Source organism: Portunus trituberculatus, chromosome 37, assembly GCF_017591435.1.
Source record: "Portunus trituberculatus isolate SZX2019 chromosome 37, ASM1759143v1, whole genome shotgun sequence".
NCBI classification, from domain to species: Eukaryota; Metazoa; Arthropoda; class Malacostraca; order Decapoda; family Portunidae; genus Portunus; species Portunus trituberculatus.
Window position 1 is genome coordinate 7,361,468 of NC_059291.1, and position 25,279 is coordinate 7,386,746.

A 25,279-nucleotide genomic window follows, 5' to 3' on the forward strand; every position below is an offset into this window, starting at 1 on the left:
AACATTGTAACTTAAGTATTAGATAATTTGTCTAGCACCATTACCAATTATAAAAAGGAAGCATAAAACCTCAAAACTACCTTTTCACTCAAAACAAAATCACCCTTCACCAATTACTTACATTAGGAACCATCACACCCAATCAATTACCATTTAAAAAAGAAATAGTTGACTTTCAGATCAAAAAGTACCCATCCCAAAGGCAGATGAAGTGCAGCTTCTCTATGAGGATCAGACTCAACATTTCTTTAGAGTAGGCATGTACCTTGTTATGCCTCTCATTCATCCCAGCTGTTCTTTCATTACTGCAAATATTTCTGGAAGTTCAGGGTTTCAAAAACTGCAAAATACATCACTGTTCTTTGTGATGTCCTTTTACTTTTGAGCAGCATCTTCACCTTGAGGAACAGCCAGAAATCACATCAGGCCAAGCCTGAGAGTGGAGTCTGATAATCTAAGGAACTGCATCCCTCACCAAGAAATCCTGGGTCAGGTGCATAGAATATGCCCAAGAACTATCATGATGCAACTGCCAGGTGCACAACTTCCATACATCAAACTACTTGTGTTTCAGTCACCAGAGTTTGGTCAAACTTAAACCAGGGAAACCATTCCTCAAATTGTACAAACTCCATAGCAACACTGCCAAAAGCTTGCCAGACCTAACATTGTTGCAGCTTGAGTATCACCAAGCATAATTGAAAATTTGGTGTAGTAAACCTAAAAACTACCATGATAATTCACAAACACACACACTGATTGCTTGGCAGCAACTGGTTCATGGTGCAAATCTGCATAAATCATAAATCACTCGTGTACATGACTTTTGTGTTTCTATCACCTCTCTGCCAAACATTGGTCTCTAAGGAAAATGGAGTCAGACACTGAACACACCTTGTATCATATGGAAATTAATACTGAATTATGCTATTTATATCAATAGTAAACAATATTTAATTTGAAGAGATAAATATTAAAACATAACTTATTTCTTATTATACATGGCACAGTTTTAAGATACATACAAGGTATGTATACATTTTATAGTTATTTTGATTAATCTTACAACATACAAAAACTACTGTTAGCAGTAAGGAGTTCACCAGGAAAGGTAGGCATTACCCGGGGATTAAACCCAGAACCTTCCATTTGCCAGGTGGACGTGCAACCCGCTACACAACAGTCACCTCCTAGTGACAGTTGTGGTTTGGCTTGTGAGGTTACTTGATTTATGAGTGAAAGTCAAGTGTTAAAACTTCCAGTTTCTTGTTATGTAAACAAGTGAAATATTTGCTGTCTATTTATCAATCACATCATCATTAATACATGATACAAGTATGTATTCTTTAAAAGAATAAAAATACTTGGGATCCTTAATGTCTCAAATAAATATATAAAACTTTTGAAGCTTCATGAAATCATATTTACCTAAGAGGCTCAATGTAAAATTTTACATTTCAGCTGGTCTGAAGCCCTCCACTGCATCCTAGCTATCCACCATCCTCAACTTGTCACAAACCATGAGCGCAAGCTTCTTATGAAAGAAAGATTTAATCAGCCTGGAGATTATCAAAAGAAAAGTGTGCTGCATCAATCAATGTTCCTATATATTAGTCTCTCTGCAAGCATTCCCATTAGTATGGCCCCAACACAACAATTTCCGCATCTCCCTCTCCACCCAATCCCTCCTGGCTCATTCAATCTGTCTTCTTTCACCAGCACCTTTCACTACATCATTTCACCTTCTCCACTTGACTAAAATCACAACTGAAGCAACACTTGCAGGATTTTCATTCTTTTAATAATCACTGTCACTAGCAAGACTTGAATGCATGACTTTGTCCACCACTTCTGTGTGTGGGATGCTTCACCATGGCCTCACAGCCTCCTCAACCATTCACAACCATTTGAGCTTTGGGGATTCAGTGAAAATCTAAATTCTTGAATATACACCAGTAATTTATGTAGCTCATTACCATATCACAGATGCTGCAGTATTTTCCACTATTGCTCATTGACAGCCTTGATAAACTTTTTTCCTTCTATGACAAACAACTTAATGGTTGTGCAGTGCATTTGTTGTAAATTCAAAGTCAATGGTAGTGAAAATTACATAATTTCACAAAACATCCTGGAAAAATCAAAACAATTGTAAATTATCATCTTCTAAGGTGAGTGACACAGAAATTATTTTATATAGTTACACGCCAACTCAAGGTGCAAGGAAGCAGCTGTATCAAACATCTTAAAGTGAAAACCAAAAACGAACAATGTAGCATAAAATGTTGAGCTAAATGATGGTGACAAGAATTATTACATGCTTGGGAATAGATCATTGTTACTCTTGAGTCCTTAGTCAACCACTGCCAAAGTTTGCAACTACCACTGTAAAGGTTGGTACCTACAGGTTTTAAGATACTATTTCCATTTAATATAATTCATAAAAGTCATATGCATACTGAATCTAAGGGATATAGATAATGTTCTTGAATATATAAAAATCATAGTTTTCATACATTAATACAGTTAGGGGCAGATAGCTTAGTGCATCAAGCAGCACTCTGCCACACCTCAAGTTCTGCAAGTCAGGCATTCATTCACTAGCCACCAGCCTGGCAATGCTGCCAGGATGCCAAGCAATTTCAGCCACCTCTGAGGAGCCACTCAAGAACCTCAAGGTATAGTAAGTAATACAGTATTTGTTTCCTATGAGGGGCAATGGTTCCATGAAGCAATTCACATTTTCAAGGCATTAAATGTCTCACAATATCCAGAGTCAAAGCAAAAGGTAAACTGTAAAGAAACTAATGAAATCTTGAGAAACAAGTCCAACAAGAGATTCAGATATGACACATACCACCAGCTTCTATTTCCTAGCAAAATATAGATATGTGCAGCCAAATCACTTTTTTTTACATATATAATATGTATAGCAAGATATATGAGATAGTTCAATCAAAAATTTTAGTTGTCAATAATATGATCAGATCTCTGTGAAAAATATAAATAAATAAGTACTTCAAAACTAAGACTGAAGTCAAAAATTTTTGTTTGAGAGATGTTCTCTGTAGAATCAATGGAAGGTGTAATATAATAGGAAGCAAACCTCACATACACTCTTAATTAACCATCTTGTATGAAATAAAGAGACAGGGCAAAATATGGCATGCAGTGTATAAGACTTACATGTTGAGGTATTACTATAAAAAAGAAATGTCAGAGTAATGTGATAAAAAATTCAATACACTTTTTTCTCAGTGATGCAAGCATGTGACTGATTAACCATAAAGCAGCACACTTCAGATGTGACCTGTGGTCAGGTGGGAATTGCAGCACACATTGTCTCATCATCTATAATGAAGATATTACTCTGTGCTTTGCCTTCCTTCACTCACTACAGCCACTTGAAAACACAGTGAATAAAACGAGAGAGAGAGAGAGAGAGAGAGAGAGAGAGAGAGAGAGAGAGAGAGAGAGAGAGAGAGAGAGAGAGAGAGAGAGAGAGAGAGAGAGAGAGAGAGAGAATATCATGACTTCTTGCCTTTCAATGTATTTACTACATTCATGGCCTCTTTGTTCTTACTTCAGCTTGTTATCTCCTCATTAACTCTGGAACCTTTGGACTGTTTTCATACTCTGAGCTGCATAATTTCTCAACAACAATTGTGCTTAGGATCTGCTGAGTTTTGCAGGGGACACTTACAACATTATAAAATACCATCAGGATAAAACACAGAATGTTATTGCACAAAGAAAAGAAGGTAGTCAATTCTGGAAGCAAATAAATCCAATTAAACTAAAGAGAGGAAACCTTATCCAACATTATAAAAATATAAATTATTTGGAGAAAATTCAAATAAATAACATTTGGGGAAATGGCAAGATAGACCATCACTTAAAAAAATCATGTAACCTTTCAATTGGACAGGCTCACCACATACCACTCTCTATACTGTACTTGGCATATGCAATGGACGCAAGCTCTTTGGCAAACTCCTCAATAACAATTAATGCCTCAAATTTGCGGTCATCCACATCTCTCCTGGAAAGACGAACAAAGCAATGCATTAGTGACTTATGCCATCTGCAGTGAGTAGATCTTTCACTGTCAATGAATAACAGACAGATACACAACAACAAACATGAAGTCAATAGAGAAGTGCATAGTAAAGATATAAAGTATTTACATCACATACACATCTTTTGCTCTCTTCTCTCAAAAAAACATCAGTGCCACTACTCACTCAAAATCAAAGTCCTCCATGGTGCCGAGGAGTTGGTACCTGGTGACCCGCAAATGGTCCACATAGTCCTCTCGTTCTAAAATTGGCTGGTGGATGCGGCCCACCACCTGACCCAGCACAGTGTAGGGTGTGCGCACTCCACCGTTCAAAGTGAGAGTTGGGTTGAGCAGGTACTCGTGAAGGTGTGGGTGTGGCAACAGTGCCAGAGTGGCCACCAGTGATGTTATTTGTAAGTTGATGTCATAGTCCTAGATGAGAAAAAATGGCTCAGCATCAGCCTTATCACACAAGACAGCTATCATGTTTTCTTCACATAAACTGGTTCTAATAAAACACTTCAGGACCAAGATCAGGCACTAAAGCATATGCTGCCACCTTCACCTTGGTGCACCTCTACACCTCCAACTTCCCCCCTTGGAGAATTTTACAGCAGTACGTACTAGGAAACACCTCATTAAGTAGTACCACTTCCATACCAATATAAAAACTAAAGGGAATTAAGCACTGTGTGATTTGAAAAATATTACACAAGAAATCCCACTGATCCACACATGTATGCACACACACACACAAGTTGTTGGAGAGATTGCAGAGAATGGCAACAAAAATGGTTCCGGAATTGGCAGAAATGACCTATGAGAGATTAAAAGAAATGAATTTGCTTACCTTGGAACAAAGAAGAGAAAGAGGAGATTTAATACAGGTTTATAAACTGTTGAATGGTCTGGATGAAGTGAATAATGAGCAAATGATGTTGAGAGAGGAAAATTTAAATAGAACTACAAGATCGCATAGTAAATAGATAGCCAATGGAATATGCTTGAAGGATGTGAAGAAATATAGTTTCCCACAAAGATGTGTGGAGGTGTGGAATAGTTTGAGTGAGGAGGTGGTGTAAGCGAGGAGTGTGCATAGTTTTAAAGGAAAATTGGATGTGTGTAGATATGGAGACGGGGCCACACAAGTATGATACCCAGGCCCTGTAAAATTACAACTAGGTAAATACAACTAGGTAAATACACACCGCGTTGTGTAGTGGTTAACACGCTCGACTCACAATCGAGAGGGTCCGGGTTCGAGTCCCGTAGGCAGCGAGGCAAATGGGCAAGCCTCTTAATGTGTGGCCCCAGTTGACCTAGCAGTAAATAGGTACAGGATGTAACTCGAGGGGTTGTGGCCTCGCTTTCCCGGTGTGTGGAGTGTGTTGTGGTCTCAGTCCTACCCAAAGATCGGTCTATGAGCTCTGAGCTCGCTCCGTAATGGGGAAGACTGGCTGGGTGACCAGCAGATGACCGTGGTGAATCTCACACACACACACACACACACACACACACACACACACACACACACACACACACACACACACACACACACACACACACACACACACGCACGATGTAGCTCAGTGGTTAGACCGCTGGCTTCACAAGCCAGAGGACCAGGGTTCGATTCCCCGGCCAGGTGGAGATATTTGGGTGTGTCTCCTTTCACATGTAGCCCCTGTTCACCTAGCAGTGAGTAGATACGGGATGTAAATCGAGGAGTTGTGACCTTGTTGTCCCGGTGTGTGGTGTGTGCCTGGTCTCAGGCCTATCCGAAGATCGGAAATAATGAGCTCTGAGCTCGTTCCGTAGGGTAACGTCTGGCTGTCTCGTCAGAGACTGCAGCAGATCAAACAGTGAAACACACACACACACACACACACACACACACACACACACACACACACACACACACACACACACACGGGACATCGTCGATGGCGGAGGTGGTCGCTGAGCTCCAGAGCAATCATCTCTAATTCTACAGTTACCATTGCCTAAGAGTAACCAAGGTGGGAAAGGAGCTGGTAATGTTTGTCCCGTCTCCATATAGTCATGTTAACTGTTGATTAGCAAAATAATGTCCAGGAAGGTAAATATAAACTGTAGCCTGCGTTTGAGCCATCAGCTGGTTTGTTTACATCTGAGCAACATGGCGGCCGTGAACTCGAAAGATGAATCAGACTTCACAGGATTTCAAGGAATAATGGAGAAGAGCGCTTATGTGAAGAAAATTCTGGAGTTGGAAGGTAAAATTGAAAAACTGTTTGAAAAGTATGGGGGCCTGGAAACGAGTTATGACAATGTAAAGAAAGACTGTGCCGATATGAAGAAGGAAAATGAAGCACTGAAAGAGGAAGTTAAGCTAATTAAAGTGAATTGCGAAAAATGTGGAGAATCTCTAGGAAAAGTGATGGAGAAGCAGGCTGAATGGAAAAAAAGTCAGGAAGTGGAAAGAAAGGAGGTAAATTACAAAGTTGCAAGTCTGGAAAAGGAAATCAAAGAGTCTGGGAGAAAACTTTGGGCCTTGCTGAAATTATAGATCAACAGATCATAGAAGAGAAGATTGCTGAGAAAGTGGTGAAGGTTATTAAGTCAAATGAGACATTGGTGAGGGAAACTGTAGACAAAAAGAGATGTGTGGTGATATTTGGTGTGGAGGAGGATAAGACACCGAGTAAAATGGAGAGAGAGAAAACATAAAAAGGTGATAAATAATATCATTAATGTGGTGCAGGAGGAGGAAAAGACCTAGTACAAGAAATAGAGGACTTCCATAGAATTGGAAAGTTCACAAGAGAAGGTATGAGGCCAATAAGAATCAAACTTAAGTCACAAAAGGATGTAGATGAATTGGTGGAGAAGTCATGGAGGCTAGCCCAGCAGGAAACAACAAGGAAGATTTGGTTGAGAAGAGATCTCGGTGAAAAGGAAAGAGAAATGTTAAATGAGTTGAGAAAGGAGGCTTTGAAAAAAATGAAGAGAGGACAGAAGAGGAGAAGAAAGAGTTTTTCTGGAGAATCTTGGATATGAGACTGAGGAAGTGGTTCATAACCCAGAAAAGTACAGCAAGAAAGGACTAAAGAAACTTACATATGAGCGGAATGTAATGTATTCCAACATAAATGGAGTGATATCGGGATTTTAGAACTCAACGATTACTTGAGGGACAAGAACCCAGATATTGTGGGTCTTACTGAAACAAAACTGAGAGAGGGAGAAGACCTGATGATGGTTGGAGAAGGGAAATATAATGTTTGGAAAAGAAATAGAGTAGGTAAGATGGGAGGAGGAGTGATGTTGCTGGTTAAAAAAGATATAAAGGTGGATCAAGTGAAAGAAGGTATGGGAAAGGCAGAAGTGCTAAAGATCAGAGCAGAAACTAATGAAGGAAAAAGAGGCACTACATAGTGGTGTACGTACCACCTAAGACAAATGCATGGTCAGTACAGGAATATGAAGAAATGATAAGTGATACAGGAACATGTCTGGAAGAAATGTTGGGTGGCTGTGAACGAACTATAATGATGGGAGATTTTAATTGTAAAGAGGTGTGTTGGGAGGACTGGTCAATGGAAGGATCAGAGACAACATGGGGAAATACACTATTGACACTGGCAATGGAAAATGTGTTAACTCAGTGGGTCAAAGAAGATACTAGGTTTGGAGGAGAGGGAGCATCGTCAAGACTGGACTTGGTCTTTAGTACAGAGCCAATGGTCATTGAGGAGATGAGGGTGGAGTGCCCTTTAGCAAAGAGTGATCATGCAGTTTTGGAGTTCAAGGTGATAGACGAAGAGAAATCTAGAAGAAATGAAGAATATAAAGTGGGAAGATGGAATTATGCCAAGACAGATTTTGGAAACCTAAAGAAATTCTTTCAAGAGACAAATTGGATGAAATTCAAGAGTGCTAAGGAGCAAATGAAAAGTGGAAGGAATTTATAAAAATATACAAAGAAGGTGAGAAAAATTTGTACCAATAAGACAACATAGAGAAGTTGGAAAGCAGGACTGGTTTAACGATAGATGTGAAAAGGCTAGAACAAGAAAAGAGGATGCATGGAAGAGGTGGAGAAGGAAAAGACGGATTAAGCAGTGGGAAAGTTACAAAAGAGCAAGAAATGAATATGTGTTGATTAGAAGAGAAGAAAGAAAGAAACAAGAAAAGGATATAATTGATAAATGTAAAGACCAACCAAGGCTTTTTACAGACATGTGAACAACAACATCAAAAATAGAGAAAGTATTGAAAGTTTAGAAGTAAATGGAGTATGCAGTGAAGATCCCAGGAAATGGCAGAGGCTATGAATGGATGCTTTCGGAAGGTATTCACAAAGGAGACTGCTTTTGACAAACCACTGGTAATGGAACAGAAAGGGATTATGAAGGAGTTTCAAGTAACTGTGGAGGAGATCAAGAACATGATGGGGAGTTTAGAAGTGAGAAAAGCTGTGGGACCTGATGGGGTATCAGGATGGATTTTAAGAGAATGCAGGGAGCAATTGGCAGAAAAAGTTTGTGAAGTAATTGATGCCTCATTAAGGGAAGGTGTAGTGCCCCAAGACTGGAAAAGAGCTAACATTGTCCCAATCTATAAATCAGGTAACAAGAGAGACCCATTGAACTATAGACCAGTGTCACTTACAAGTGTGGTAGCTAAGATGTGTGAGAGGGTGGTGAAGAATAGATGGACAGACTTCTTGGAGAAAAATGACATACTTTGTGAGTGTCAATTTGGTTTTAGAAAAGGGCGTTCATGCACGACAAACCTGATATGTTACTATTCGAGGGTGATAGATGTAATACAGGAAAGAGATGGTTGGGCTGATGGAATATATCTGGATTTAAAAAAGGCCTTTGATAAGGTACCACACCGGAGACTGATCTGGAAACTTGAAATGGTAGGAGGAGTGCATGGCAGTTTACTAAAATGGATGGAAGACTTTTGGTAGGAAGAGAAATGAGAACAATAATTAAGGACAGACCATCAGAATGGGGATTGGTGGAGAGTGGAGTTCCACAGGGATCAGTGTTGGCACCAGTAATGTTTCGGTCTACATAAATGACATGGTGGATGGGGTGTCCAGTTATGTGAGCCTATTTGCAGACGATGCAAAATTGTTAAGAAAAGTGAGATGTGACAAAGATTGCGAACTACTCCAGGAAGACTTGGACAGAATATGGAAATGGAGCTGTACATGGCAAATGGAGTTCAACACGACAAAATGCAAGAAAATAGAGTTTGGCAAGAGTGAAAGAAGAATCAGGAGTATGTACAAGATAGGAAATGAAGACATAAAACCAGTCATGAAGAAAAAGACCTTGGGGTGACAATTACCAATGACCTATCGCCAGAGAGACATATAAACAAAATAATTGGAGAAGTATTGAACTTATTGAGGAACATAAGAGTGGCGTTCAGATATTTAGATGAAGAAATGATGAAGAAAATAATTACTGCAATGATAAGACCGAGGCTTGAATATGCAACAATACAGTGGGCTCCGAACTTAAAGAAACACATAAGGAAACTAGAGAAAGTACAGAGGGCTGCAACGAAAATGGTGCCTGACTTAAGAGATTTGACTTATGAAGACAGACTGAAAAGAATGCAACTTCCGACCCTGGAAAACAGAAGAGAAAGGGGAGACCTGATAGCAATATACAGAGTGATGATTGGCATGGAAAAATGGATAGGGAAGATCTGTGTATGTGGAATGAAAGAATGTCGAGAGGGCATGGGAAAAACTAAAATGGCCACTTATAGGAGAGATGTGAAAAATATAGCTTCCTCATAGAAGGGTGGAAGCATGGAATAGTTTAGACGTGGAAGTGGTCAACGCAAGGAATATTCATGATTTTAAGAAAAAGCTGGACATTAATAGATATGGAGACGGGACAACACGAGCATAGCTCTTTTCCCGTATGTTACAATTAGGTAAATACAATTAGGTAAATACACACACACACACACACACACACACACACACACACACATACAGATATTTATACCTGTTCTGGCAGATGATCGAGGAAGTCCATAAGCATATTAAGGAAGGGCCCTTCATAGAAGGTGTTGGTCTCTGCTTCGGGCCGCGACTCACGAGATGCCGTGGAGGAGGAGTCAGAAGGACACTCTGGGGTGACTGCCTCCCTTGGCCATCCAAATGATGCACATGACTGAGGTGGAGACATCAATGCCCTGTACTGTACTGACAATATGAACCAAAGTATGCATCTCATTTCCCTCTTGTGGCTGCATCACCAACAAGGCAGCACACCATATGAAGGGAACTAATTCAAATATTAAACCTCTAATTCATTAACTAAATGAAACACAAAAACATCAAATATTTCAGTAGCTCTGCAATTTATAGCATTAATCAATCACTATAGAAAATAAGAAAAGAAAACTAAAGATAAAGATAAACAAATACTATGTTAGATTTGTGGACACCCACCCTGCAGATATCTCTGTACTGCCTTTGTGCATCAGCTATGTAGCTCTCAAAGTCATCCTTGGTAGTGGATCTCAGTTCCTCAGGCACTAGCGTCAAGAATCTACATCAGAAAACATACTCTTTAGAACAAAAATTCATACTGTGAAGTGCTTGTTCTGCTCATCAATAACAAACATTGCGTATTGGCCTGAAAATAAAAGAACATTGTATCCTTTACAGAAACCAATACTTAGACATTTCATTATAGTATAACACTAATGAAAAGACCTTTGGTTAATAAACACATCAACACTACTCAATGTTAACATAAACAAATCATTTTCTAGTGGCGATAAGTTTTACCACACATATGGATAACTACAATCTGTCTAACCTCTCTCATGGTTCTTCCAAAATTAACTCTTCTGCCAATACTACCCACATATTTACCTATATACCAGTTTCTAGGAGCCAAGAGATCAATTCATCAATCCCCCAAGAAACAGTATCAAAGAAACAGCGAGTCAAACTGTAATTCACAAGTCCAAGAAAACACTGACCTCTTCACAATCTTACTGATGTTAGCTGGAGCAAGAGTTCTGCTGATGGGCAAAGAATCAGGAGATCTTTCACCTGCACAAACAAATAAAGTGAATTCAAGTTAATAAAATCATAAACAAATCCTAGAAATGCTTTAATTAATTTATGGATGCTTCAGTAATAATTACCTAATAAGTCACATATTGCCGAAAAGAAATTCCACAAAAGAGTAAATAATGCAATCAGACATTATTCAAGTTGATTAGGTAAAAACAAATAACTTTTCAAATTTGACAGCCTTAAAACTTTAGAATAAACTCTCATTAACTACCAAGTGATGCATGTGTCCAAAGAACATTCTACATCATATAAGCACCACAATTAAAGACAAAATGGTATAGATGCAAGAACCAAAGGAAGAGGTAAAGACACAAACATAGTATGACTGCACTGACATGCAAGTCTTAAAAATAAACAGTGTAGCTACATAAGTAAATTACATACATCTTAAATTTAAATATGAAGTCCTTAAGAATACAAATTAGGCTTGAAACATTGTCCTTCTACCTATAAAAAAGAGAAGCATATCACAACAGAGACAGTCTCTGTGGAAACACTGTACAGTCAGCGGCTCACCTTCTCTGTGCTTGTATCGCTCATCTTCCTCATCTGACCAAGAACTCTGCTGGTGTTCAGCAGCAGAGGAGTCATGGTAGTGTCGGCCACACATGTAGTTCAGAACCAAAGCCTGGACAGCCAGACTGCCAGGCTTCTCAAGCATTACCTTTCATGGAAGAAATGTTTAATGCTGTTAATGCACACACAGCTTCCTACTTGATGAACCAGCCTTTCTACCCTTACATGAACCAAACATAAGGAAATACTCAACTTACTGAAGGGCAAAGGAGCACTAACCTGAAGCAGTCTTAGTGCCTGTATCTGGAGGTGATGTGGAGGCTGCCGGCACTGCTGCAACAAAAGGTTCCTTATACTTCCCTCAGTCCCCTCCAGATCATCTTCTGTCAGCCACCCAATGATTGCTGGAAGTTTGAAAAGAATCAAGGTAAACAACCAACCACTTAGGTATATAATCAGACTTTCTAAAAAATATTCAACATATCATACATTGAGCAAATGACCATGAACTAGACAGTGTGAAAGGATGTATGCCACAACCCACCATTAACCAGCATTGGTGCTGACACAGATATAACAATCTTGGCAGCGAGGGCCAGGTGCAGAGAGCGAGCATCTTCATCCGGGCTGGAAAGACCACTCCTCAATGGTCCATCCAGGAAGGCCTCCCTCACAGTAATGCAGATGCTGGACCCAAGAGATCCATCACTCACACTCATCATCTGCGGGAAGTTTTTTTTCTTTTCCCCACATATAATTTTATCTTTCCTGCACATGCATAATGATGGGAAAATACATTACTTTCCTTATCATTAATATACTTTATTCCATGGCTAAAACTCACTGATGTGGACTTCAGAATTCAGATGTAGACATTACTCCATGCCTTATCTTCAAATATTTATATAATGCATTAGAAAATATTCTCTCCAGCAGACATGGTGGAATGTGTTGGAGTACATGGGAACAGCCTGGTGTGTAGAGGAATGGAAGAACCTTACCTTGTCACAGAAGGTAAGCCAGTGCAGGAATGTGACTATTTCTTTCTTTCCTGGGAACTCACCAACTTCTTCCTCTTCTTCATTGTCACTGTTTTCTTGATGTTCACTCCTGTAATGTAATCAACATTGCATTTAATCCACTGCAAGTGGTTCAGTTCAAGAGGGTAAAATATAGATAGCAGCATGAAGTTAGTACACAAGTCACCTGGAAAAAAAAAAAGCACCCATAGACTCACAAAGTTACCACTCATCCAAAGTTTTCATGATATAGGAAGCAAACTCTCTGTGGTATGTCTGATTTATTATGAATGGGGTGTATTGTATTTGATTGCATGCATTGTATAATTCAGTTATAAAATCAGAGCTGAAAAATAAAATACCTGAACAATAAAATAAGACATCCTACCTGGTGGAGTTAGACAAAGACACATCTTCTATGAGAGCAGGTTCTGTAATTGCAGGGATGGCATCAGATGAAGTAACCAGCCTGGTAGCAAGGTAATGGGGGAGGAGTGTGTGCCGTGCAATGGTAGTGCTGCTCCAAGCTTCTCGAACACTGGCTAGGCTCACTAGACATTCATGAGCTGTCCCTGAAATTTTGCTGTCCTATAGACAGCATTCACCCTCTGTTATTGCAGTTCACCTCACTTGGTCTTGTATAACCCAATGACTCCATTATTAGCTTAAACATACATCTACACCTATTGTCTTTCTCTGATGTCTATTCCTAAGGAGTCATGATAGGATTCCACAGGACAGCAGCTGACAACCTGACAATAGGATAGCTGTACAGCAGGTTGATGTCTCAAAAAGATGGATTAGCCAAGATCAAGCTTCTAGATAAACACACAATCATAACAAGAAATTTCTTGATGTATCAATTCATTTGTAGAACATTGGTATGGGGTTGCCATAGGTCAGAGGGCTTTCGAAGTACCTATTTAATGAAATAATAAGAACAAGGCATGCATGTTTCCTGCTGGTGTATGAGGGAAACAGCAGACTTCCCATTCTCTGATTAGCTGAGAGGGTAAAGTGTGACACCAGACCTCCAAGCAATATTTACTGCCAACTGTGAACATTAGCTATGCCCTCATTGAAGAGCAATGTCTCAGTGACATGTGCAACACCACAGAACACTGTCATGCACCTGTTTCAAAAGAGTTTTGGACAATACTACAAAGGCTAAATGACTTGAAAGTACCAAAACTTCCAAAGGAAGATCAGGTCATATCAATACAAGCAATAACAAATCTTGACATTTAAAAATATATAACATAAAGATAACTAAAAGGACAGCTTTTATATGCATCCTGTAAGTCAATACCCAAATCATAAAGGAGAAGAAAATCATTTTAATTACGTTTTGATTCATACACTGGATTTCCCAATAGATCATGTTATCACATCTAAGTCTGATTCTTAGAACAAACACTTAAACCTTCTACAACTCATTTACTTTTAAGGGAAGGAAACAAAATTCATACTAATGAGTGCATGATCCTCCTCCTCAGCTGTCCTCTGTAAATAATTTGTGTGACTTACTGCACTGTGGCACAGGTTGAGAAGAGCATCAATGAGTGGAAATTTAGGTTGTGGTTTCTGTTCTCCTGCCTCTGAAGAGGAGACACTGATGTCATTGGTGGTAGTGGTAGTGGTAGTGGTAGCGGTGGTGGTGGTGGTGGGGGTAGAGGTTGATGTGGTTGTGATTGCTTCGTGGGTTGGGGTTGGAGGAAGACTGTCTTCTGAGGGGAAGCTGCCCATCTGTCCACCAGTCATGGCACATGGCTTTACCAAAATGAAATGGTATATTTGTTAACTATTTTCAACAATTAAAACAACAGCATGAATAATAATGGAAAAACATGGATAAAAAATATATAATAATATAACTACATTTTCTCATCAACCTTTGACTGAAGGTTTCCATAAATTTTAATTCAGACAAGGGAAGTACACAGATGGAAGATAACTGTTCTTTAATCTACCTGTATGTAAAGCAAGATAATGCTGCTGTCTTGGCGAATCTTTTCACATAATGTAGACAAAAATTCCATCTCTTCTGCTTCATATGGTGAGGCTCTCATCTCGCAACTGGCCTGAACCATTGCCTGCAAACATTCATGAAAAACTGTTAAACCTCCACAACAAGAAAATACAAGTGTATGATTAATTTGTTACCATCGTAGCATACCACACAACACCACACCAGACCACCACTGCCACTGCCATACCACACCACCACTACCATCACACACCACACCATCACCACCACTGCTATACTGCACCACCATCACCACCACCACCACCACCATTACACCATCATCACTACCACTACACTACACCACCACCACCATCTCCACACCACACCACCACTATCATTACATACCATACCACACTACAGCATACTACATCACCACTACCATCACACACTTCAGAAGACCCCCATACCCGGTATCCTGGGCACCCAGACCCTTCCTGTCACATTCATGCACTCCATGCCCACACCCACACCCGCATCCTCTCCAACAATCACTGCCCTCCTCCCACTCTGTCCTGCAACCTCTCCACTAATCACTACCCCACTCCTGGCACGCTCCCACTTCATCCTGCACCTGTCCCTTCAATGTAGGGACACATTTTTACCTTGAGATTTGTGTATGATTAGACCATTATATTTACATTAAGAATGGTCAATGCAGTCAATACAGGTCAGAAGATTAGTGGCCACAGTCTTCACTATTCTTATCACCCCACATGAGTTTATGAAGTTGTATAAAATCACCTAATAGTAAGTAGAATGAATATGGAAATGCATCATGATACTGAAGGGGGTTAATGAGACAATGAACTTCCTGATCATTACCATCCCTGTGTCTGTATCTGCATGCAATATGACAAAGAACATAGACCTTTCTATGGGCACAATTTACAACTCACCTGGAGAGGTTTGTGTATGGGAGCATGGTGGAGATGAGAATGATGGAGGTGGTTAAGCACTCCCACCAGAAAGACATAGGCATGCTGTCGTATTCCCAGCGGACAGTCAGCCTTGGCATGGAGAGCTAGCATTGCCAACACCTTCTCTTGAACCAAATACTCCATGCAGGGGCTTAGAGGACCCACCACACCCTGCTCCCGCTCCTCTGCCACCAGTGCCTATGTGGAAAGTCTATGTGTAATGATCATAAACCCTACATAGTGGTCTCTTAATACTTACAGGCTTAACTTTCAATAATTCAATCATTTCTCAAAATAACATGAATTTGAACTAGTCAATTACAATTCTCCAAACACGTCTTTATTTTCACTGCTGTCACAATACACATACAAACCATGAGTTTCCCTAGTCATGTATTCCTTGAGATTAATTTCAAATAAATCAGATTCCTGGAACACAAACCTCAGTATGTATAGTAGAATCAACTCTGACAGCAAAAGAAAACTTATATATATATCAGGGCACTGCTACTCAGAAGGTAACCTATAGTCAAATAAACAGAATAGCTTTGTTTCAACCAGCATACCACAATGGAATGAAAAAGAGTGTTGATGTCAATGAAAGTGTAGTACTCATAATATCCTACAATAAACCCAGAGACCATATCATAGCTTGCCATTACGTACACACGAATAACAAACACTGCCTTTCAAAATTACAATATAGTTGTTGCATCAGTCTCAAACATTACAAGAAGACCACTTTATCTGGATGCCATTCCCATGTATACCTCTGTAAATAATAAGTCATGACAGAAAATACAACCACTCAAACATGACTAAAAGTGAAGATAGGCGGGTTAACAGTACCTTGAGCATCTGGAGTAGATGTCGAGGGATATGAGTTTCCTCAACAGCTGGTTTTTGGCCTTCTGCATGCTGGCACCGCTGGCACACAATGGAGAGCTGTGTCCAGTGGTAACGAAGATCCTCCACTCGGGGACAAGGTGGCGCCACCTACCAAAGAAAACCAAATACAATTGATTGTTTATCTACAACTAATTCATAATTCACCATTAAATGTCACATATTGTACAAGACTAGTTTGCTGTAGTGTTGTCCATGGTGCTACTCAAAGTGTCAGAGGCTACTGGGGAAACAACAAAGTAGCACGCTGCTGTATACCATAACAATATTAAGGTGTACAGAGTGTCACAACTAAACAAATCTGGCCCCCAGGCTGGGCCAAACTCAGCTCTCACTGAGGAAAATTCAGGAAGATATACATGGGGTGGCAGAAACAGTGTGGGACAGTATCCAAACCAGGACACTTGCTTAACATATAGCATCAAATTTTTGTGGAACTTCAGTATTTCAACATAAAAGGAACACACACACACACACACGAAGGATTACATCAACACACCATATCAGCAGCTGCCTGCAGAGCATCTGAGAGATGGGAGAACATGGCAGGATTGTGTTTGGTAGGGCGGCGGCTGACGTGACACAGTGCCTCATTCAGCACAAAGCCAAAGATCTCTGTGCAGGACATGGAGTGGGGGGCACCACTTCACTCCTCTCCTAGTCGCCCACCAGTGCCATGTTCTGTCAGTGGCATAAAACAAGACATTTTCAGCACACATCCTGGCAACAAATAGATCTTATATCAATAATTACACAAAAAATTTGACCTAAAGCTGGAAAAACAGAGGCCATGACCTCTAATAATTAAAACTGCAACTTGTGGTGCTTTCCTTAGGCTTCACATATTTCACAAGTGCCATGCAAAGTCACCTAGCCACCTCCAGGGATGGCTGGCTCCAGTGAGATATTGGACTTGTAGCTGGAAGGACATGAGGTCAACTCCCATTCACAACTGCTTTGGCTAGTCAAACAGCATCTTCTTACCCATAGCCGACCATTGTTACCATGCAACATGCTCTACCATAACGCTATACTCTGGTGTAGTGCGTACTTGGCTTACGACAAGGATACATTCTAAAAATGAAGTTGGAAACAAAAAAATGATGATAGCAAGACTTTATTTAAAAAAAAACTAAATCATTATTAAAAATAGTAAATGCAGTAAAATGTGTATTAATAAAGTCTTTTATTCTATAATGAATACAAAAGTGTTCAGCATTAGCAGATGCATCAGTAAAGTTCCAAATATATAAGTTATAGATTTTTTTACTCACCCAAGTGATGAGATGGTTGTGTGACAAGTTAGCCATCGAGAGCAACATAAAAAGTACAATGAACATTTTTTGGTAAGACAGTGCATTGGTCGGAAGTCAAACATATATGAAAAGTACCTCATTGTACAACCTTTGCTATCCAGCACAGGATACTCTGCCTTGTTAAGAAAAGTCTCCAAACAAGTACAACATTATCACAGTTTGCCGAGGGTTAGGCACCACACCACCACAACCTTAGTATTACCCTTAAGACAACCCAAATCCAGTAAAGCTAAGTTAGCACCACACTCACATATTTAACCCATGAGTCTACAGAAAAAAAAAAACAGCAAATGGAGTAACAAGACATTAACACACCTTATTTGCATCACTGGCTCTGCATGATACAAGTACATAACTCACCACATCACACTACCATTAACATTACTCCCACTGGCCTGCCATACAGTGGCCCGTATTCAGAAACACTTTGCTCTCTCACGACAACTGTTTTCCAAGACCGCAGAAATTATCAGCAAGGTTTTGAAGAGTGTTTCTCCAGTTAATAATACAGAAATCTTGTCACTCTGCCACCAGAACCATAGACACACCTTTAGTAAATTTGTGTAAATTGAAATAAACCCTTTTGAAATAGTGGAGGTGAAGCACAGAAGTGTTTAAGAATACAAGCAAATGTGTGACGACTTAAGAGTTACCCCAATACTATTTCACTGACAACTCCCTCACCACGTTAAACTGGCCAGGTTAAGAGTAGCCAACCAGGTGAGTAACCATCAATAGTACCTTTACTATAACAGCCCAATAAAACTTAACATCGTCGCAGTACCACAGGTGTCAGCATCATTAGCATTCCAAAGAGTTAAGCAGCACAGTGTCACAACAAACACGCGCACCCTTCACTACTTCCCTCCCCTGCACCATACACCCCGACACACACCCTACCAGTGCCACCCGCCCTGCCCATTCCTCCAGCCACCCTGCCACTCACCCCGGGCACGCAGGCAATGTTAGAAAGTCCCGTAACGAACAGGTAATTCCAGACACCTTGACAGCCAGCAGCGACACACAGACAGACAGACATACAGCCTTCTTTCGTCTGCTACGTGGACGCCGCTCGACTACCAGACTCACGTGGCCGCTTGCACTTTGACAACACACGGCTCAACTACCTCGTCCTTAAACACTTCACTATTTTTTTTTTTTTTTTTTGTCATTAAGAGGGGATGGCTGGCCAAGGGCAACTAAAAATTTTAAAAAGACCTACTTAGTTGCCAGTCTCCCTTGCAGGTCCATGAGAGTTAGCCACAAGAAAGGGATAAATGTCTTGCAACCTCCCTCAACTTCCTTATTCTACCTACGGTAGCTAAGGAAACATAAGAGTCCGCTGCATAGTGTCCTTGATTTTATTCAAAGAAGCTTATGACTGTATCTAACTTTCTAGTTCTAGCTAAGGAAGCATGCGAGCGTAATTATAATGTATTTAGTTACAGTTTCTTATTATTCTAGCCAATTAAACATATTATTAGTTTTTAGTGTCTTTAATTCTATTCAGTCAACCTCAATATGACTCCATCTAACTTTCTGGTTTTAGTTTAGGAAGTATGTGTGGCTCTTCCTTGATTTTGCTGTAACCAAGAATATGCGAAGACTTTCGATCTAGCTACATAGTTTTCGCGATTCTAACACTGAGGACAAGAAACTGCCTGTTGCTCGAGGAGAGAAGATCCAAGGGGCAGTGAGAGGCAGAAATTGTAAGTGAAGCTACAGAGGCGTGACATAGAAAAAGACGGAAGGGAAAGAAAGTCAGAAAAGAATGTCGACTCACCAGACGCAGATAACAAAATACAATTTTTCCGTGACATATCCTGATCTCTCTCTCTCTCTCTCTCTCTCTCTCTCTCTCTCTCTCTCTCTCTCATGCCATGCAAAGTTGAGGATGCGAGTATGGAATCAACACAATCAACAAGTGAAAATACATAGACATTTTAGTGCAAATAATATACAGCTCATACACAGGAAAGTGCTTACGAAGATTTATGACAAGAAAGGGGACTCTCTGACAGCTGAGGTCCTCTTGTGTTGTTGCATTGCGTTGCGTTGTGTTGTGTTGCAGGGAATGTCATCATTACTATTTCATTCACTCGAGTGTAAATTGCAGCATCATTCCATGTCTTCGCTCTTCTGAAGCCATTTCTACCCATCAATCTTCCTCTTCCAGCTCTCGAGGCCCTGTACGTCACTCGTGCTGTAACTTACCCGTAGGAGGGCTTCGGGCACACGGTGTGGTACTGCTTCTTCACCTCCGTCTCGGTCTCTGTCACGGAAACCTCCTCCGTCTTGGTCTCAACCACAGTGGAAAAGACGGTCTCAGTGTCTGTGAGGGTGGTGGGGACGATCTCTGTCTCGATCTCAGTGACTTGAATGGTCTCTGTCACCGGCACGACCTCAGTCTCCACCACAGTTTCAGTTGCGATCTCGGTCTCTGTCTCAGTGTTGGTTTCAGTGACCACGACTTCTTCCGTGAGTGTCTCCTGTGGACGCCAAGGAAATGTTAGAGGCAGGCAAGTGATAGTAGTAGTAGTAGTAGTAGTAGTAGTAGTAGTAGTAGTGGTGGTGATAACAATAGCAACAGTAATCACTCACCGTCACTTTTTGAGTTTCAGTGTTGGTGACGATGACAGTGGATGGGTGACACACAGGGGCGCCGTAGACAGGTTTGGGTTTGTACTGAGGGCCGGCATGCACCGCAACGCTGGCCACGGCCACCACCACCACCATTGAGCTCACCAGACTCTGCATTCTGGCTAAGGGAATAAAGAAGCCAATAACCCCACAATAGTTTCTCTGCGTTACAGGAGTTGTGTTTTGTAGTCATCTAGCTTCTACTGAAATGTTTGCTTTTTTTTTTTCTTTACGTGTTTATTCTGAATTGGTAATTGTTTTCAAATTTGTAATATTCACTTCATTGATAAACAGTAAGGCAAAACACTTAATTGATAAGATATTTTTAGCCTTCGTTTTTTTTTTTTTTTTTCAAAACTACCAAATTTTACCCACTTTTGGACAATAACTACATCTAGTGTAAAAAAAAGAATACATGATTTTACTATATCATATTCCTGTATTAGATAACGAGGACTCAACATCTGCCGTATAGTGTACTGAGGAGAAAAGGGGACATGCAGACACCAGCCGAGGACAGACGAGCTCTCACTCACATGTTTAGGAAAGGCTGCGCGTGTTCACGTGTCGCTCAACTCAAAGATGCACCGCTGTAGTGTAATGCCATCACAGTACGTCACTTGTTTTTATAGTGAAGGGTGATGGGGTGGGCGGGACAGGGACTCACCTACACCGCCCCGCCTCTTCCACTGCCTCCGCCCCCCACACCGCCACACACACGCCCCTCCACCACCACGGCGACTTTCCCGTGATGTCAACATGTACGGGTCGCCGCAGCAGTGTTAGTGAAACCTCTATTAATTATTACCGTCTTCAGCAGCCAGGGACACAGAAATGTTAACTCTTCTTTTTTTATCTATGTTTCTTTTTTATTCAAGTATTATAAGATGCACACTCATACAGCCATGGAAATTTGCAGCAGTAGTAGTAGTAGTAGTAGTAGTAGTCGTAGTAGTAGTAGTGATAATAGTAGTAGTAGTAGTAGTAGTAGTAGTAGTAGTAGTAGTAGTAGTAGTAGTAGTAGTAGTAGTAATAGTAATAGTAGTAGCAGTAGTAGTAGTAGTGGTAGTAGTAGTGATAGTAGCAGTAGTAGTAGTAGCAGAAGTAGTAGCAGTAAAAGTAGTAGTAATGGTAGCAATAATAGTAGCAGCAGTAGTATAACACCAGCAGTAGCAGCAGTAATAATAGTAACAGCAACAATACCAGTAGGAGTAATAGTAGTAGTAATAGAAATGATGGTAGTAATAATAGTAGCAGCAGTAGCAGTAACAGCAGCAGTAATAGCAGTAACCAGCAGTACCAGTAGCAGTGATAGTAGTTACAGCAGCAGCAACAGCAACAGCAGTAATAGTAGCAACAGCAGCATCACCAGTAGCAGTAATAGTAGTGACAGCAGCAGCAGCAGCAGTAGTAGTAACAGCAGCAGTACCAGTAGCAGTAACAGTATTAACTACAGCAGCAGCAGTACTAGCAGCAACAGTAGACGAAGTATATAATGGTGGTTGCAATATCTAACTATCGCATCCCCAACGAACACCTTCAGATCTCTACGCCACAGTTCTACTATGATACGTGTCGGAATTTGATGTCACGTGACGCCAGATGGGTGCTGATGTGTGGCACTGGGGTGGATGAGGTGGACGATGGTGCTGGAGATTGATGGAGGGTGATGGACAGTGATGGATGATCGGTGCTGACTGGCGCGGTACGTGGGATGCGGTGATAGTGATGGCGTCGTGACGAAGGTTTTAATCCGTTCAGTACAATGAAGTGTTTTCATATTCATTCTGCTTGCTATCTGAAGATTTTATACAACTTCAGAAACTTGTGTGGGTAGTAAAATAGAAAAGACTCTGGCCACTAATCCTCTGACATCCACAGACCCTTCCTAGAATCCTAATGTATACATAATCGTATAATCGTACCCAAACCTCGTGGTAAAAAAGCATCCCACTACTGGTGTTAAAAAGCTCATTGCAATCAGTGAGTGTTGTGTGTTAATGTAAATGTAAAATGTATCACTCTGTCAAGATGTCTTTCATTCATGATATACGAGACGCTACCCTGCATTACTCTCTCGTGCACTCTACTAACCTCTTTCAGATTTCCTTATTATTATCGTATATTCTTATGTTCTTATGTTCTTAATTAAGTGTGTCATAGAGTGATGCAAAGGTATTCGCATAGAAGAGAATTAAAAGTGATGAACTGTGCCAACTTACCAAACATGACGATGGTGTTGGTGGTGATCGATACGGCGATGGTGATGAATGAAAATGATGGTGTTATATAATAAAAAAAAGATCGAATAAGTTGAGCAATATACTTCCCCTCTTACATAAGCCTTTATTTTCTTTTTTTCTTCTTGTTTTTCATCTTCTTAATAGTGGAGGTAGTGGGAGGGAGGGGAGGCTGATTAACGATGTGCTTGCGGTGGCGAGAATGAGTAAGCAAGGCTGTCACACTAGTACCTTTTCAATTTGTCATCACGACCTTGCCTGACTTGACCACACCAGCGTCTCTAAGGCTCCTCTTAACGCACCGTGATGTTCCTTTACTGCTCGCTCCGTCAATCCAGTGAACACCTACTTTTGTTTAACTGCCTGTCTTCTCGTAAAACTTTTGTACTTAATGAGGAAAAAACTGGGTTGGTGTGTGTGGCATACTCTCTCTCTCTCTCTCTCTCTCTCTCTCTCTCTCTCTCTCTCTCTCTCTCTCTCTCTGTACTTGTCTATTCAACACTTCCATTAATTTCCTGTAAAAGAATTTATACATCATACCTGAACCAATATCAACGTCAGAGAATCATTATAATTTCAAGGTTTAACTAAAATGGCACGATTATTTAGCACATTTTGTATACTATTTGTTGTGTAGTCTCGTTCGCGTCAATGCTCACCATAGCTACACCAATAAGATCCTCAACAACGACAACAAACTTCTATGAAAATAAAGATCTTTGCGTGTGAAAGTGCTCTATGTTTTTATATGAGTCTTTGTTTACTCACGAGTGTTCCTGTTCCTCTTAACCCGCTCAGTACTGGGACACTTTTTATTTGAAGATTTAGGTACGATTAGACCATCTTATTGACATTAGGAAGAGTCTATGGAGGTCAGAAGATTAACAAACACAGTCTTCACTATTCTAATCCCCACATGAGTTTTTGAAGCTGTAGAAAATCACCAAATTGTAAGCAGAATAAATATGGAAACGCGTCATGGTACAGAAGGGTGTTAATCATACGATGTGTCAAATTAATATCATATGTGTCTAGAAGCAAGGATGAGTGTTTCAAGGCATGAGCTTCTTTAAACAATACTATAATAGGTTAGGGTTGGTTGGGTTAGGAATAAAAGCTACCATTCATCATAAAGGAATGGAATTATTGTTGCTGTTATCATTATACAGTTGGCAACAGGCAACAGAACAGGTCAGACTAGAATGGAAATGAGAGAGAGAGAGAGAGAGAGAGAGAGAGAGAGAGAGAGAGAGAGAGAGAGAGAGAGAGAGAGAGAGAGAGAGAGAGAGAGAGAGAGAGAGAGAGAGAGAGAGAGAGAGAGAGAGAGAGACGCGTTCTATATAATCATCTACATTGCAAAGAACCCATGAAACACCTCCACGCACATACGGACAGTGACGGTGGACGGTGAGGCAACAAAGTGAACATTAAAGTCAATTTATCTCCTCCACCTTCTGTCTATGGCGCCGCACCTTCCTGTTCCGAACGGCCACTCTTGCGTCATTATAATGTTGCCGCGTGGTAACTGCCATCCCAAGTAATTGTCACCGTTACTCAACACTCCCTGCCAGTGACGGACATTCACGAACAGGCTGACACAAGGAATAACAAACAGCACTGGATCGTACACTGGAACACTTCTGCATGCGCCGCACCTGCACTACATTAAAAAAAAGGCTCTACTTCAAGTTATTCAGGTTTTTGAAAGTGTTTTTTTCTTTATGGTTCTGGTGATATATTAAAATATTTCTTCATTATTTACAGGAGAAATACTCTTCAGAACGCGACTAACCATATATGTGGCCTTTGAAAGTAGTCGTGGTGAGAGAGCAAAGTGTTTCAGAATACATATCTAAGTAGGATGATGGGAATACCAAGAGCTCCTTACCATCCTGCTATATCCTGTCTGTCCTGTGCTGATTAGTAAAGCCTGGCACGCCCTGCAAGGTTTCTCAGCATGTGAAGTTCATGAAACGTGGTCACTAAGGGGAATGCGCAATACTAAATTAGAGTTGCCGTGTGGATGAATGTTGTCAGCGCCTCAGCTCATTAGAAATACCCGGCGGGCTTCGTTAGTAATTGCCACAGTGCGATGGCTTTCGTTTCCCATTGCAGTGATGAAATTTAAAACATATTTGAAACACTAGTTGATGTAAGTACCCTAAACCATACAGTCTTGAGTTCTGACCTCCATGCAACCTCCACTCCTCACTCAGGTTCCTTTGGTGCAGACTGAGAAGCTCCTTGAGACATTAGGTTAGGTTAGGTTAGGTTAGGTAATGTGAGTACTAACCACCACAGACACAACATACAGTCTTGAGTCCTGTCCTCCATGGAAGCACCACTCCTCACTCAGGTTCCTTTGGTGCAGACTGAGAAGCGCCTTGAAACACTAATGCGTGTACTAACCACCATGAAACCACAGACACAACATATATAGTGTTGAATCCTGACCTCCCTGCAAGCATTACTCCTCTCTCAGGGTCCTTTGGGTCTATTGGCATCACTCACTTCCCTCATGTTGTTTCTAT

At 40.6% G+C, this 25,279-nt stretch overlaps 2 protein-coding genes across 6 annotated transcripts; both read right to left on the bottom strand.

Annotated features, from left to right (window-relative positions):
- Positions 1 to 1,938: 1,938 nt before the first annotated feature.
- On the bottom strand, positions 1,939 to 18,964 carry LOC123514414 (FHF complex subunit HOOK interacting protein 2A-like). 4 transcript variants are annotated; one of them, XM_045272335.1, is made up of 16 exons: positions 18,815 to 18,964; positions 17,052 to 17,233; positions 16,496 to 16,642; positions 15,626 to 15,844; positions 14,674 to 14,796; positions 14,231 to 14,473; positions 13,092 to 13,291; positions 12,686 to 12,794; positions 12,229 to 12,406; positions 11,964 to 12,088; positions 11,685 to 11,832; positions 11,069 to 11,141; positions 10,530 to 10,629; positions 10,081 to 10,248; positions 4,245 to 4,492; positions 1,939 to 4,042 (listed from the first exon to the last, which is right to left on the bottom strand). In XM_045272335.1, exons 2-16 carry the CDS (start codon positions 17,178 to 17,180, stop codon positions 3,931 to 3,933), a joined length of 2,322 nt encoding a protein of 773 aa, XP_045128270.1. In that variant the 5' UTR covers positions 17,181 to 17,233; positions 18,815 to 18,964; the 3' UTR covers positions 1,939 to 3,930. The 4 variants fall into 4 exon arrangements, with proteins under 4 accessions (XP_045128270.1, XP_045128273.1, XP_045128271.1 ...); XM_045272338.1 differs by having other exon boundaries at positions 18,871 to 18,891; XM_045272336.1 differs by lacking the exon at positions 18,815 to 18,964 and adding an exon at positions 18,610 to 18,745.
- An 829-nt stretch (positions 18,965 to 19,793) lies between these two features.
- On the bottom strand, positions 19,794 to 21,193 carry LOC123514419. 2 transcript variants are annotated; one of them, XM_045272347.1, is made up of 3 exons: positions 21,045 to 21,193; positions 20,470 to 20,626; positions 19,794 to 20,357 (listed from the first exon to the last, which is right to left on the bottom strand). In XM_045272347.1, the coding sequence occupies exons 2-3, from the start codon at positions 20,623 to 20,625 to the stop codon at positions 20,079 to 20,081; spliced, it is 435 nt and encodes a 144-aa protein (XP_045128282.1). In that variant the 5' UTR covers position 20,626; positions 21,045 to 21,193; the 3' UTR covers positions 19,794 to 20,078. The 2 variants fall into 2 exon arrangements, with proteins under 2 accessions (XP_045128282.1, XP_045128281.1); XM_045272346.1 differs by having other exon boundaries at positions 20,470 to 20,630.
- Positions 21,194 to 25,279: the final 4,086 nt, after the last annotated feature.

What these genes read in the sequence shown, in the direction of transcription:
- LOC123514419 (XM_045272347.1), bottom strand. Translation starts at nt 20,625, where the DNA reads ATGCAGAGTCTGGTGAGCTCAATGGTGGTGGTGGTGGCCGTGGCCAGC. An exon ending in CTGAAACTCAAAAAGTGACG is followed by an intron (nt 20,358 to 20,469) that starts GTGAGTGATTAC and finishes TGGCGTCCACAG; the next exon opens with GAGACACTCACGGAAGAAGT.
- LOC123514414 (XM_045272335.1), bottom strand. Translation starts at nt 17,180, where the DNA reads ATGTCCTGCACAGAGATCTTTGGCTTTGTGCTGAATGAGGCACTGTGT. An exon ending in CCATACACAAACCTCTCCAG is followed by an intron (nt 14,797 to 15,625) that starts GTGAGTTGTAAA and finishes GAATGTTTGCAG; the next exon opens with GCAATGGTTCAGGCCAGTTG. An exon ending in AGTACAGAGATATCTGCAGG is followed by an intron (nt 10,249 to 10,529) that starts GTGGGTGTCCAC and finishes TCTCCACCTCAG; the next exon opens with TCATGTGCATCATTTGGATG.